Below are 13,685 nucleotides of genomic sequence, written 5' to 3' on the forward strand. Positions count from 1 at the left end.
TTAAAAAGCTTGTAATACAGCTTTGCACTCTCTCAGATATATAATATTAATCAAGAATCTTCACTTCTATTATTGATATGCAGAAATTGATGAAATAAGTTAAATAGTAATAATATTAAATATCTAGTAATCTTAACTGAGTGATCTGTGTAGAGAAAAATCTTGCTCTTAATAAAGAGATTCTTCTAATAGAGAATAGACAGGTATAGTAAGCTCTTAATCAAGAGAGAAGATATTACAAGTATAACAGAATAATAACATTACTAGATTCTTTAAATTCATTATTAATACAGTTCTTTTCACTAGTGAAGATACAGATTATATATAAGAAAATAATCACTTCTGAAGCTGTTAAAAAGAATAAGCAGACTTGTAAGAAAAATATCAAGTTATAATATACTATTCTTAAGAAATAGAAGAAGACAGATATCATGATAAAGAGAATGAAGTGAGAGACAGCTTATCAGATAGTAAAGCAGTAAAAAGATATAAATAAGACTTTAAGAACTGCTCAACAGCAGATTAAAAAGAAGCTTAGAAATGTAAGAAAGACTTAAGAGTAAAAAGAGAAGAAAGAATAAGCTACTATACAGCAGTAATTACAGTTGAATAAGAAAAAGATTAAAGAATTTAAAAATTATCTTTCTAATCAGAAAAGTAAACTCTTGATTTCATAAAAAGTAACTAAATTATGTTTTTAAAGCTTTATCAGAGTGCTTATAAATTCACTACTGAAGAAATCTGATAATATTATAATCTTTACTAATTTAATAACTGCTTACTCACTGAATCTGTCTTTATTCAAGATTTTATATTTTAGATGAGTTATTAAGTCTAATAAATATTTATAAAATTAGCTGTATATTTTTATATGTAATTTTCTATATATATTTTCATCATATAATATATCACCTTAAAATCTAATTATGTTGTTAAGATATCAATGAAAATATTTCATTATTATGATGATGAAATGATGAGTGTTAAGTGTAAGTGAGTATTGAGTAGTTAATCACATTACTTCATATAATGATGTAACAGTTTGCTAGCGGCTGAAAATGATCATTTTCACAGCTGCTGAACATTACATTTGTGGTGATGAGCAATCGATTTGGGAACGCTACGCACAAAATGCCCGTACGCCCGCAAGTGCAGTTGCAAACCACAATGATGTCAGATTCTACTTTGGTGGCTACAAGATGTGCAGGGAGAGCAAGGCCTTCTAAAACAGTTCTTTTGTCACTGACTTTGTAGCAGTTGACTGTTCTGCTGTAAGTCTTAAGAATCTACAAGTTCTCTCTGATAATGAAATACCCATCATGGTAGTGGTAGGGAAGGTAAAGACCCTCTCTGGAAGCATGACCTTAGACATTATGAGAGGATTACAAGGAGGTAGACTGGCCGCCGGGACCATGAATTTCACATTTGATTTCATTTGGTCTGGTCCCATACATTTCTTGGCGTGAATCCCGCTGGGACTAATCATTAAATAAACATGAAAAGTGACTATATATCAGATCTCAAAATGGAACCATGACTTGAAAAAAATGAGAAAGTGGTCTCATTTGGTCCCATTTAATCTCATTCTTGGCATAAAGTTACTATTTTTAGACATTTTAAGGTTTTTTTTAGACTATTTTTAATTTTTTAAAAAGTAATGCTTTTTGATAACACTCAAATGAGATTTAAAGTCATTTAAAGCAATAAAAATAATTTAAATTGAGAAGTGGAAATCATGGTCTCATTTGGAAAATGTGACAAGAGTAGACAGTAAGTCCCACTGGGACAGTATGGGACTACTATCTAATGTTAGAACCGTGTAATGGGATCTGTCGAATTGACAATGGGACTATCAAAAATTCTGGTCCTGGTCCCAGACACGGTCACACGGTCAGTCTACAAGGAGGGCGAAATGGGAAAACCGATTTGGCTTGCTCTTGGAATGTTTCCGCGTAACCCTACCCCCCAAATTAAATACCTCCCGTGTGCCTGACTAATAGTCTTGTTTAGGTCAAATTGCCTCCTACAGCATCACTTCAAAATGCGTTACGGCTTCCTTACACATACGATAGCACTATATTCCTCAAGCAGGATGTTCCACCCGGAGGGAAGGACTCAGTATTATATCACACCGCCCAGAGAAGCAACCAGTTCTCTAGGGAGTCATAAAGATGATATTTCAGTTCGCCACTGCCTGTGCTACCTCCTCTACACGATCAATAAAAATAGCAATCATACAGCTGAAAATACATTTAGTCGCAAGCAGTGGACTAGCTCAACCTTTGGCCAAGGGCCTGCGGGCCCCATAACCCCCATGTCCAACAACCTAGAAACTGTCCATACTCCAAACAACTCCGCATGACAATATACCAATATCCTCCTCTGATCCATTACACCTATACTGAAACGGGTCAAGGTATAATACAACTATACTTTTTCGACGCGATGACATTCATGAGTCAAATAATGGTGAGGAGTATATTTTGATCAGCACTAAGAAGATAACTATGGACATCCATGGTAGCGACGACGGCAGTAGCAGCGATGGCGAAGCTAATGGTGATGATAATGACAGCTCTAAGTAGAGGAGGAGAGACGCAGCGCCTCGGAAGCGCACTGTTGCCTTCAAGGAAGACAAATGATCGGGGAAGGGGAAGGAACCGTTGATTGAGAAGCTGCGGCGTGCAAAGGATAGTTGATACTAGTTGGTTCTCATCCGATACATGTACTCGGAGGGGACAATGGACGATTATGTGATCAGTGGCCAGATGGAACGAGCTGCGCGAGCTGGTTGTGCAGGACTTGGTGATTAATTCAGCGGCGACAGTGGGGGATGCAGGGTTTTCAGAGCTGATTTGGCCTTTATGGGTCAGGGCCGGCACTGAGGTTACGAAGGTTATGAAGGTTATGGAGACTTGGAAAGTCACAGTGCGCTGGAGGTTGTGAGGTCGTGGGTTCCAACACCATCCCTAATACCTCGGAACCAATGTTCTTACGCTCTGACACCCGTCTGATATAAAACACTCTCCTCTGGCGCCTATCTAATATCTTTTCCTTTCTTTCCTTGACGTTAATTTTTGTACTTTCGCTCTGCTAGTGCCATCAATTGGTAGTTAGACCGTGCTGGCAAACCTGGCAACCTGTCACTCCTGTGCGCTAAGTCTAAATAGGCCAGAAAGCATTTGATCTGGATGGCGCTAAACCCTACAGGGCAACTCCCCATGATACGGTATTGGGAGGTGGGGGGGAAAAGTTGAGTAAAGCAGATCAGTGTTGTCTACATTTAAAATCAGATACCTAGGCTCCCACCACGGGATACTTGACACAAACTAGAAGAAGCTCGAACAGTCCAGTCCAAGTGCCCTTCCGCTTGCAAATGATCTTCCTCTGAGAACGAAACGAACATTTAACAGTCCAACCGCCAATTTAAAATTGAACTGAAAGGGGAAAGGAGGAGAGAAAAGGCGTTCTCGGCCATGGCGGACATCAGTGACGAACTGGGCACTATAGATGTTGACACAGACGTTCAAGAAATTCTCCTTGCAGCGTCACAACATAACATTCCGAAACTCCGTCAATTAATCCGCGCAAATGAAAAAGCGGAAAATCCAGTGAATGTCAAAGATCCTGAGACCGGGTATACTCCACTTCACGCTGCAATTGCTGCCTGTGAATCAGATGCAGAGGATTCAACCGACAGTCAACAAACCCCCAATGGGATCACGAATGGAGATTCCACAGTAGCCTTAGATGAATCGGCTAGTGTGGCTGACCGAGGGAGGGATGTTGTGAAGTTTCTACTGCAAGAAGGGGCTATTTGGAATGACTTGGATTCTAAAAATGAAACTCCTGGCTGTTTGGCTAGGAGACTTGGGCTTGAAGAACTTTACAGTTTGATGGTCGATGCGGGCGTGAGGGCTGAAATGCTACTTAATCGATTAGACGGCTATCAAATGCTATCGGATGATGGTAGCGAGGAGGAAGAGGAAGAGGATGCTCCTCCTCTGGCAGAGGAAAAACAAACGCAGGAGGACATATCACAAGCGGTGCCCGAATCGGGCAATGGCAGCAATCAGAACTTGGCAGAGTCGGCAGATGCTGACGTTAGCAGCTCTCGCTACCTTCAATCGAATTTAACATTCCAGCATGATCGATTACTCGATGAAGATCAAAATGGCGTGATGATGGCGTGGGAGACGGACATCATGGCAAAGTCTGCCAAAGCCCTTCTTCCCACTCCCGGATTGCGTGTTTTAAACATTGGGCATGGCATGGGAATCGTGGACAATCTTTTCCAAGCACAGCAACCGAACGCCCACCACATTGTCGAAGCGCATCCTGCCGTCATAGCAGACATGAAAAGAAAGGGTTGGCATGAAAAGCCCGGTGTTACCGTTCACGAAGGCAGGTGGCAGGACATCCTTCCAAGACTCATCGATGAGGGAGTGACATTTGATGCAATCTATTACGACACTTTTGCCGAATCTTACTCCGACTTCCGAGAATTCTTCTCGGAGCAAGTTATTGGTCTCCTTGAACCAAACGGCAAATGGAGCTTCTTCAATGGGATGGGGGCTGATCGACAAATAAGCTATGACGTCTATCGGAAAGTTGTGGAAATGGACCTCCTGGAAGCTGGGTTCGATGTTGATTGGGAAGACGTTAGAGTCCCACGTCTTGAAGAGGAATGGAGCGGAGTTCGAAGGAAGTATTGGGATGTAGATAATTATAGATTGCCGACTTGCAGATACTTAGACTAGAAGGAAAGAGGAAATATTAAGTTTCTCCCTCTACTGATTTCCTATAACTTTACTTAGAATGCTAAATTTATGTAAATTGAGCTATGTCGGTTAAAAAGTGAACAAACGCTAACGTTCCAATTCCCATAATACTTCTCATAAAACAGTCCTAACACTAAACTGCCTGACTTCTATCTGAGGCTGCTGTACAGATTATGTCCTAGATATCCACCCAAAACACGCCCCCGTACGGGGTATTCACATCTGAGTCCCTACACTAACAGAGAAACCCTGCCAATGCTCGTACACGAAGGGTATCAGACCCAATATGTCACCATTACGATTCCGTTCAAAAATCTAAGCATCTTCTGCATAAGCACAAATATTGTTCCTAATTAATTTCTTGTGAGATAGCTGTTGATCAGGTGGAGCAGACAAGGAACAAATATTATACCACCGCTGAACTTTTCACATTTGAGTGGTCATCTTTCCTACCTAGTATTTGATTCATGGGAAAGCTCTATAATCCCAAGATGCACTACGGTAGACTTATTTACTCCTGGGGCCATTGAGGTACGGCAAGACATGAAACCGGGTTCTTTAGCCTGTGAAATATGTGAAACAGATATAGGGGAAAGAGCCCCTTAGCCACAAAAATGAGGGCCAGGCTTCTCTTGCCTCCACACATGTGATATAAGGAATATTTAGGGCGAATGGAGACGAATTGTATTTAATCGAGCCTTGGTCGGTAAGTTAGAGTCAATTCCGAAAATCGTCTTTATCGTGAGTTGGATCCTTCCTTAGAAGGAGTTAGTGGGAGATGAATATTATCTCGAATATAGATAGTGTCATAGACATAACTAATGTACATGATGTACAGTACAATGAGCAACCAAGTTCGTTTTGACCTGTAGGCTGTAACTAGCCCTTTTGCAAGGGTGGTTGTGGTTGGATTAAAGTTGCAGGAGGCTTGCACTAGTTATGGCTGAAAAGGGAAAGGTTTCCGCATAACTTAAGTTACCTGATTAGCCAATCAACAACATCCCTCTCCGTTCTCACTGGCACATTTTCTTCTTTCTTTCTAGATTTACATTGTTATCAATCATGCCAATTCTATTCCTGAGAGGAAATAAATATACAGTTGGACAAACAAAACTTTACATAACAAAGAATTACTTCAGGACAGAAGTACTAAACAAATCAGTGCCGACCTCCTGAGCGGATGAAAGCTTAATTTCAAACTTCATCATCATAAACCTTTCGACTGCCCCCTCTCCGATATGTAAACTCCGAATTCTATATCCCCCTACTTCATTCTATCTACTACACATCGAGCCATATATATATCCATAATATGACATCGAAAACTTTATTACCTTCCACGCTAACTGCCTTCGCTTATACTTGTTGCTACCTACTAGTCAGCTATACGCCCCTTTTTTCATTCTTAAGTTGCAAAATTGTCGAAAAATGCGACCAAATTAATAAGGGTACCTTAAAGCCCGAGACCAGCAAGAAGGGAAGCAAGCACGCGTGTACCAACGGGCCATTGAGCAGCGGCGGAACCAGAGAAACAGAGTCATCAAAGTCTCTAGAAGTCGTGCTGGAACTGTTATTTCCAATGCCTCTCTGCTTTAATTTGACGTCGCCGTTTGCGAGCATAGTCATGGCGGCGGGCTTTGCCTGTAATGGTTGGAGTGAGAGAGCCCATAGCAAAGGTACGGACGTGATTGAAGTGGCTCAACTTACATCTAGAGAGTGTGTTATAACCCCCCCCCCCCCCAAAAAAAAAAAAAAAAAAAAAAACGGATTTGACTTGGGGATCCAATGATAACTGCGATCCGGGCGTGCAATCTCTACCTATGACGGCAATGCAGAGCCAAATGCCATTCTGAGAAATGAGGCCCCGAGGAGCACTGAAATAGTTAGGCTCGCTGCCGCTGCCAATGTGACTTTGGCATTAACCGAAGATGGCCGTGTATATGGATTGGGATCCCCGGTGAATGTCTTGTCTGGGGTTGTTTGAACAGCTACTGCACTGGCATATTTTGCGATAGCTTACCAGCCAACGGCCGGAAGAAAGTGATATCTGTCGATGGCAAACCACGCAATCTTCTGGAGCCCATCCCACTCCCTTTCCTCGCCATATACAGATCCCTGCTTCTTGTCACGGACAATGGCCAAAGATATTCATTACGTCTCAAACCAGCCAGCAGTGCGGCCAAGAAATATCGGGATATTCCGGTTCCATGATTGATTTATTCTGAGCCCATACGCAACAGGGAGCTTTGTGGGTGGGAGCAGGTCGTCAATACTACATACCCGCCTCGTATAAAGATATTTAAAATGGGTAAGGATCTAGTCAGAACCAAACATGTGAGATATGGGAATCCAGACGAAGGGAAAAGTATAAAACTTCGAGGGCATAAACCGATTATCCCATCGCGAAGTTTTTATAGGGCTAAGCTAGGGGGTAGCCGGGTGGGAACAAGAGAGAAAAGACCAGCCACATATTCACTAATTCATTCATGAAGGGATCCTCATCGCAGTATTACTGCGCATATTCTTTTTATCTCTGGTTTCTGTTTTTAAGAGCATCTTCATCATTCTATTTCATCGCATATCGGCTTCTCTCGGCACTTATACTATATCTTCAGGCTTGCTATGGATGGCCATTTGTGTTGACTGTTCTAGACGTGAAGAATGTTTGAATATATGGATATAGATTAAAATTTAAATACTTGGTATGAGGATGGATTGAAGTAAAGATAAAGTAGCTACTCGAGGTCAGCACAAAAAGATAGTTATATATTTTCAATCGAGTTTCGAATTCACAACGCCATATAACGCAGTTTCATCCAACCACATTTAAAGAATGAAAAAATGTCAGGGAATAATTAGCATAAATAGCGAATTAAATACCCCAACGCACGCTAGAAAGCTCAATAATAGCGAAAAGAATAAGTAATGTCATCCAAAAGAGGTAAAATTTCCAGCAGTCCGTCCCACTCCCATGAAACCAGCCGGGCTAGCTCAATCGGTAGAGCGTGCGGCTCTTAGATCACATTCGTGTGACCGCAAGGCTGCGGGTTCGATCCCCGCGTTCGGCTTTCTTTTTAAATTTTTTTTATATATATATTTTTTTCCGTATATTACTTTCTTTCTTTCTTCTTTTTGCATACGTCTAAAGAAAAATATTTAAGCTTTCCCGCTGGCGAAATTCTGACTCGCGAAACCAGTTTCCTTACTTTGCCCCTCGGCCCGCTTCACCAAGTTGTGTTCAACGTCATATTAATCATCGTAAATAATGCAAATGCTCATTGGTTTGTTCCACTCAAGAGTAATGTAACCCCAGTTCTTCTTTCTCCTGAAAAGATCAAGCAGCATTTGCTTAGACGCATAAACCATCCCAGACTTGACAACATGAGGCGGCGATTTAGTTCCGACGGCCTGCGCCGAACGACTAGCAGCATCAGAGAACACTTATCCCCGCTCCGACGCTATTCTTCACACAGTGAGGTTGAGATAATGCATTTCTCGTGGCCATCGGGCCGCCCAAGGCTAGTAATCACAGCGGATACTCGAGATTTTGACCAGGAGATGATCCAGCATTTGAAAGATGAAGCTTTTGAGGTCGCATATCTTCCGTACAATGGCCTACCAAGAGAATATAATGGTCAATTACAGAAGTTGGAGGATCCGCTGGAACGAGGGGAGAGATATGCGATTGTGGGTATGTGACCAGGCTGACTAGAAATAGCCCAATTGTATTCAACCAAAGTCAGATATACACTAAATAAATTGCGTATAAATCTGATGGCTAACCAACCTATCATCCTCATATCCAGCATTTGGCGAAGCCGCATCCTTAGTCCTAGAAGCATGCACAAAGCCAATGCCCAAGCTATGCGCAGTAGTCGCATATTATCCCCCTCGAATACCACGTCCAACAGGCGATTTCCCCTCTCAATTACACCTTACAATCCATCTTGCCGGAACGCAAAAGTTCGGCGGAATGAATAACTGCTACACTTACCTGCATGCAAAACCTGGGTTCGCAGAACTGGACAACCCGGAATATGACGAGATTAGCACACGGCTCGCATGGTCGCGCACGCTGGCATGTTTACTACAGGGGTTTGAGATCCATCGGGACCTTGAGCCAGTGTGGGAGCGACATATCGATATGCTATATTCCAGAAAGGATGCGATGGGGGCGGTGCAGACGATGACGGAGGACTCGTATGTGAATTTTGTACCTACTATGACTGGGGGTATGTTTGTGCAATAGCTTCCTCGGCGTGCTAAATATCATCAGTTTCTGAACGAGGTCTGATCAATCAGACGCGCGAAGCTGACTGACTCTTTTCGTTGCACAGGATTCGGTAGTGATGAGCTATTTCGCTTCTACGCAGACTACTTCATTCCAGGAACCCCACCCTCTCTAAATGTACGCCTCATCTCCCGGACTGTGGGCACTAATCGGATCGTGGATGAAATGTTCGTTACGTTCAGACACACGCATGAAATCCCGTGGATGCTCCCCGGGATACCGCCAACTGATAAAGAAGTTGCCATCGCACTCGTCAGCATAGTTACTGTTCGCGGGAACAAACTTTGTCATGAAAATGTATATTGGGACCAGGCCAGTGTTCTTGTCCAATTGGGTCTGCTGGACCCGAAGTATGTTCCGGCTGGGTTCAACGGAGTGGCACGGACTAATGGTAACGCAAAGGAGGGAGATGACGAGAGTGGCAGTGACCGGAATGTTGACGCTCTTCCTGTGGTGGATGCTGAAGGGGCATGGAAGGTGTTTGATGAGGAGTCGCAGCAATCTAATGAGCTAATCAAAGATTGGCGATGATGATGACCCTGTCCAAGAAGTTGGTTTAACAGCATGCTAAACCACAGGTTGTTGAATTGCAGTTGAAGTTCCACAGAGAGGGATATGATTATAGCTGAAAGACGTGGAAGGTAGCCGCGGAGGAGTTCGACTGGTTGGAAGGTTACGTCGTTCATTTAGACCACCTGTTCCACTCCCAGGCCTTGTGATGCCTCAGAATACGCAGATTAACGTATTTGTCGTTTCAAAGTCTCCGTGGCCCATTCCTGAATGATATGAGTACACTCAAAGCTATGAGGGCAGATGTGCTTTGACTTAATCGGAAGGCATGCTGACTTGGACGCCGCACCTACCCCCTCCGGAAGGTACGAATTTATGAAAATGAAGTAATTTATGCACTAACTGGAATTACTGCATGGGTATCTAAATTTGAGACATGTATTTTAGTGCTAATTTAAGTATATACATGTGTGTGAAAAATTAGGGCAATTTATCCCTATTCTATTACTTGGTATCTGATTAGGCCCTATATACATTGCAACGATCCTACCAGCTTCGAAATCTCCGCGCTCACCGCATCAGCACTTTTCAGTGTCTCCACACTAGCCCGCTGCGCGACAGAAATGATATCATCCAACCTCCTTAACCCGACATCATCGCTCCCTTCACCCTGTGCAAGCCCCGCAACAATAACTCCGAGCAACGTATCCCCTGCCCCATTAACACTCACCACATCCGCATCCTTCAAGACTTCCGCCGGCGGGAAGAGACGCATATATACCCCGCCGATTGGGCTGTTATTGCCATCGGCATAGGATCTGCCCAAAATATACCGTGCATAATCCGCAGAACGAAGCCGCGCATCACCAGGCGGCAGGATCTGAGTAAGTAACACACCCTGCGGGCCGAGCTTGGAGATTATGCACGGGATGAAGGGAAGAAGTTGAATGGCTTGCTGGGGGATCCCTTGGTCGACGAGTTCAGAGTTCGTGATCGAGACCAGTCGATCACGCGAGCCACTACTGGGCATCTCTAAGGAGTTGATGACTTCCCACCATTGAGCGCTTTCGAAGAGGCCAGATTCCCGGGCTGTTGTATACATGGTTGTCAGCTCGTGGCGATTAGGGGCCACGATGTCGATAGTGTGGTTTGGAATTGTGAATGATGGCTGGATGATCGATTTTAAGTTTGAAACCGAGCGTGTGAAGAGGCGGGTGGATTTTGCGTCGGAGACTGGTTCAAATGCGATTTTGGCGCCGTTGGATTTCGCTAGCGAAATCCACTTCGAGATGACATCTGGGTTCCAATTCGCATCGATAACGACCCAATTTGGTCGTGCCCGCTGGACGAGAGGATCCCAGAAGGCGTTGAAATCAAGGGATTGCTGCGGTGCTTCCATGATTGTCATATCAGCCATGGCGAGCATTAGATTGTTCTTCGCGTCGTTGACAGAAACATATTGCGCAGTCCTGCAGCCAGTAGCTGGACTAAGTACCTGAATGCCTTGAGAATGTAAGTTGGGTTGACTATTTTCCAGGGCAGCAAGAGCTGCGCGGCCGCTGAAATCATCCGCGACGACACTGCACAAGAGAACTGAGCTGCCGACGTAATTTGCAGCTAGAGCTACATTGTGGCCGACTCCCCCGAGGTTTTGTCTTATGATTGATGGATTAGATGTGTGCAGAGCAGGGATGCCATCACCTTTCTGTGATGCAGGCGTATAATCGCATGCAAAGTCTATAGCAAGCGATCCAGCGACTAATACATTGGTCTTCTCCACCTTGTCTGGGCGTCGCTCGAGATCAGCTATTGCTGGACTAGGAGGTTTGAGGGCATCTTGAGCTGGAGGTGACTCTGACGATAACGAAGCAGTTGCCAAATAACCTGACATATGTCTGAGTAGCAAAATATCACAGCAAATCAGCCAGCGCTTCCAATCACAATTTAGTTACACAATTATCTCACCGATTCCCTTCAAGAGGACGCCCCGTTTCCAGTTTGGCAAGTTCAACTGCAACTTTGGTTCCGCGTTCTACATTGCTTTCAACCAATGCTGTGTTTGTAGCCACACTTTTTCCGCCACTCAACTCTCTAATTTTAGCTAGAACAAAAGGGGTATTATCACTGCCATGGATCCCTTCAAGCTCAGAGAGCTCAAGGGCCTGTTCAATTATATCATCAATCTCCTGTTTCGGGAATGAAAATTTCTCTGGCACTGGATTGGCGAAAACCAATCCTGAGGATATGTTTAAACGTGACTGTGCATCTAGAAGTATGTCAATTGGGGAGTTTTCGAAATCCAGACCACTTTTCGAATAGAGTAACTAGAGAGGGAGGAAACAAAATATAGCTAGCACAAGAGAAAGCAAAGTTAACTGTTATCAATAACTTACATATGATAGCAGCAGCTTCTGCTTCATCGTGGATGACTTTCGGCGCTCTTATTCCACTGTTTCTGGTGTAGAAGGCAGGGAAATCAACGTTTCCCTCGCGCCCATCTGCAAAAGCTCCGACTAGTACTCCTTCAGTCTCGAGATATTCAAGCGTCCGCTGGATATCCAAAAAGCTTTTACAGCCCGAGCTGATGAGTGCAACAGGTGTTCGCCCAAGCTCAGTCAGGTCGGCTGCGTATGGCATGTGTTAGTACTGTTCAAGCAAAAGTCAAGCTGCAAGTCTCACCAGAAATATCCATAGAGTTTTGCCCGCCACGGTGTACACCTCCTGTTGGATGTTAGAGCCTGTAATCATATTAATATCCTTTGCAACATCGCACAACGCACCGAGACCGCCAGTAGCAAAGACTTTAATCCCCGCAGTATGAGCCAGCACCATGGTACCGGCAATTGTAGTGCCCCCGTTCATTTTCTTGCCGCTCAGACCCTAGAAAACGGTCAGCGGTCGTGGCACGCTGGAGTTAGGCGGTAGCTGAGTTACCAGGCCACAGATATATGCCAGGTCTCTACGGGAGACCTTCAAAACCTTTTGGGTCTGGGATGAAGATGCAAGCTCGGCAAGCTCATCGGGTGTCATTCCCACCCTAGCAACGCCGTCGAGTACGCCTATAGTAGCAGGCACGGCGCCTCCCTGGCGTACAATTGACTCCAGGCGGGACGCGAGAGCGACATTATCGGGATATGGGAATCCTAGGTATGGGTTTAGTTACAGTTGTGGGAGTAGAGAGAAGTTCAACAAGCGGCGTACCATGCGTGTAAATGGTCGTTTCCAAAGCTACGACGGGTCTCGATGAAGCCACGGCATCCTGTACCTCTTCCGAGACCTTTAGGTATTTGCTTGTCTCCCCGAAATGTCTCCGTCGGTGAATCGATCTATGTCTTGGCTGGGTTGGGACTCTTAAGCGCGAATACGACCATCTCCATAGTGCAGCCGCGGTTCGTGGCGTAGGCATATTGAAGGAGGGAGCCCTAGAATGCCCTCTTGGCTACATGAATGGGAATAACCTAATGGGTTTATTGAATGCCTTGCCATGCGAGTGACGTCTTGGTTAGTGGCGGAATATTCCGTATATTTAACGCAACGCGCGCGGTTGTTGCTTCTTGGCGCGCTGCTGGATCAAATTTAAAGGACGACGACGCTCAACCAACCCCAAGTTAAACTTAAGCAATCCCGAATCTACTCTTTACCAACGAAGCTTTAAGCGTTGAGAATGTTTGACGCTGGGAATATGTAACTGAAATGTTTGTGCAGGCACAGACTGTACCTTCAGTGGAATCTATGGGCAGAAACACACTAAGCTACTACATATGGCTTGATCTTACACACTGTTCTCTCCTGCAAGACAAGGAATTCAGGTTCCTGAGTCTGTTGTTTTTGTCCTTAAATAACTGGCAATATCACTGTTAATAACGGGCAGAACAACACTGAATACTTGTGTGAGTTCATAACAACAGGATCTTTCCATCTTTCCTGACAGAACAACGAACAGAACAACGAAACCTTCAATGTACCCAGAGTCTTCAAAATGCAGAGCATGCTGGGAAATTGAAAGACTCATCATACTGTTGTAGTAAGAAATGATTTATACAATTAAGTACTGCATACAGCAGATACAAACATAGTTGTAGTGAGCTAAACCCCCATCGCCT

General features: G+C 44.1%; 5 protein-coding genes and 1 non-coding gene across 8 annotated transcripts; 5 read left to right on the forward strand and 1 right to left on the reverse strand.

Annotated features, from left to right (window-relative positions):
- Nucleotides 1–1,058: 1,058 nt before the first annotated feature.
- On the forward strand, nucleotides 1,059–1,226 carry BDCG_16618 (uncharacterized protein; the record flags this gene model as incomplete). Its single annotated transcript, XM_045425826.1, has 1 exon — nucleotides 1,059–1,226. The coding sequence occupies one exon, from the start codon at nucleotides 1,059–1,061 to the stop codon at nucleotides 1,224–1,226; it is 168 nt and encodes a 55-aa protein (XP_045280161.1).
- Nucleotides 1,227–3,476: 2,250 nt separating this feature from the next.
- Nucleotides 3,477–4,760, forward strand: BDCG_02802 (arginine N-methyltransferase 2; the record flags this gene model as incomplete). Its single annotated transcript, XM_045418365.1, has 1 exon — nucleotides 3,477–4,760. The coding sequence occupies one exon, from the start codon at nucleotides 3,477–3,479 to the stop codon at nucleotides 4,758–4,760; it is 1,284 nt and encodes a 427-aa protein (XP_045274965.1).
- Nucleotides 4,761–6,688: 1,928 nt separating this feature from the next.
- BDCG_16619 (uncharacterized protein) lies at nucleotides 6,689–7,385 on the forward strand. Its single transcript, XM_045425827.1, has one exon. It carries the CDS (start codon nucleotides 7,086–7,088, stop codon nucleotides 7,269–7,271), a length of 186 nt encoding a protein of 61 aa, XP_045280162.1. The 5' UTR covers nucleotides 6,689–7,085; the 3' UTR covers nucleotides 7,272–7,385.
- A 376-nt stretch (nucleotides 7,386–7,761) lies between these two features.
- BDCG_16620 lies at nucleotides 7,762–7,849 on the forward strand. Its single transcript has one exon. It is a non-coding gene; the product is annotated as a tRNA-Lys (tRNA).
- A 63-nt stretch (nucleotides 7,850–7,912) lies between these two features.
- On the forward strand, nucleotides 7,913–13,022 carry BDCG_02803 (dienelactone hydrolase). 3 transcript variants are annotated; one of them, XM_045418367.1, is made up of 4 exons: nucleotides 7,913–8,079; nucleotides 8,153–8,472; nucleotides 8,588–9,013; nucleotides 9,119–13,022. In XM_045418367.1, the coding sequence occupies exons 2-4, from the start codon at nucleotides 8,163–8,165 to the stop codon at nucleotides 9,601–9,603; spliced, it is 1,221 nt and encodes a 406-aa protein (XP_045274966.1). In that variant the 5' UTR covers nucleotides 7,913–8,079; nucleotides 8,153–8,162; the 3' UTR covers nucleotides 9,604–13,022. The 3 variants fall into 3 exon arrangements, with proteins under 3 accessions (XP_045274966.1, XP_045280163.1, XP_045280164.1); XM_045418366.1 differs by having other exon boundaries at nucleotides 7,913–8,472; XM_045418368.1 differs by lacking the exon at nucleotides 7,913–8,079 and having other exon boundaries at nucleotides 8,449–8,519; nucleotides 9,119–13,020.
- BDCG_02804 (serine/threonine protein kinase) lies at nucleotides 9,986–13,668 on the reverse strand. The gene is made up of 7 exons (XM_045418369.1): nucleotides 12,784–13,668; nucleotides 12,517–12,725; nucleotides 12,363–12,462; nucleotides 12,262–12,303; nucleotides 11,976–12,206; nucleotides 11,548–11,848; nucleotides 9,986–11,477 (listed from the first exon to the last, which is right to left on the reverse strand). Exons 1-7 carry the CDS (start codon nucleotides 12,986–12,988, stop codon nucleotides 10,109–10,111), a joined length of 2,457 nt encoding a protein of 818 aa, XP_045274967.1. The 5' UTR covers nucleotides 12,989–13,668; the 3' UTR covers nucleotides 9,986–10,108.
- Nucleotides 13,669–13,685: the final 17 nt, after the last annotated feature.

The sequence above is a fragment of the Blastomyces dermatitidis genome (genome assembly GCF_000003525.1).
Source record: "Blastomyces dermatitidis ER-3 genomic scaffold supercont1.3, whole genome shotgun sequence".
Classification (NCBI taxonomy): Eukaryota; Fungi; Ascomycota; class Eurotiomycetes; order Onygenales; family Ajellomycetaceae; genus Blastomyces; species Blastomyces dermatitidis.

Coding starts and splice junctions, on each gene's coding strand:
- BDCG_16619 (XM_045425827.1), top strand. CDS start 7,086: ATGGGTAAGGATCTAGTCAGAACCAAACATGTGAGATATGGGAATCCA.
- BDCG_02803 (XM_045418366.1), top strand. CDS start 8,163: ATGAGGCGGCGATTTAGTTCCGACGGCCTGCGCCGAACGACTAGCAGC. Junction 8,473..8,587: donor GGAGAGATATGCGATTGTGG/GTATGTGACCAG, acceptor CCTCATATCCAG/CATTTGGCGAAGCCGCATCC. Junction 9,014..9,118: donor TGTACCTACTATGACTGGGG/GTATGTTTGTGC, acceptor TTCGTTGCACAG/GATTCGGTAGTGATGAGCTA.
- BDCG_02804 (XM_045418369.1), bottom strand. CDS start 12,988: ATGCCTACGCCACGAACCGCGGCTGCACTATGGAGATGGTCGTATTCG. Junction 12,726..12,783: donor AACGACCATTTACACGCATG/GTACGCCGCTTG, acceptor ACCCATACCTAG/GATTCCCATATCCCGATAAT. Junction 11,849..11,975: donor AGAAGCTGCTGCTATCATAT/GTAAGTTATTGA, acceptor ACATACTTCTAG/ATGCACAGTCACGTTTAAAC.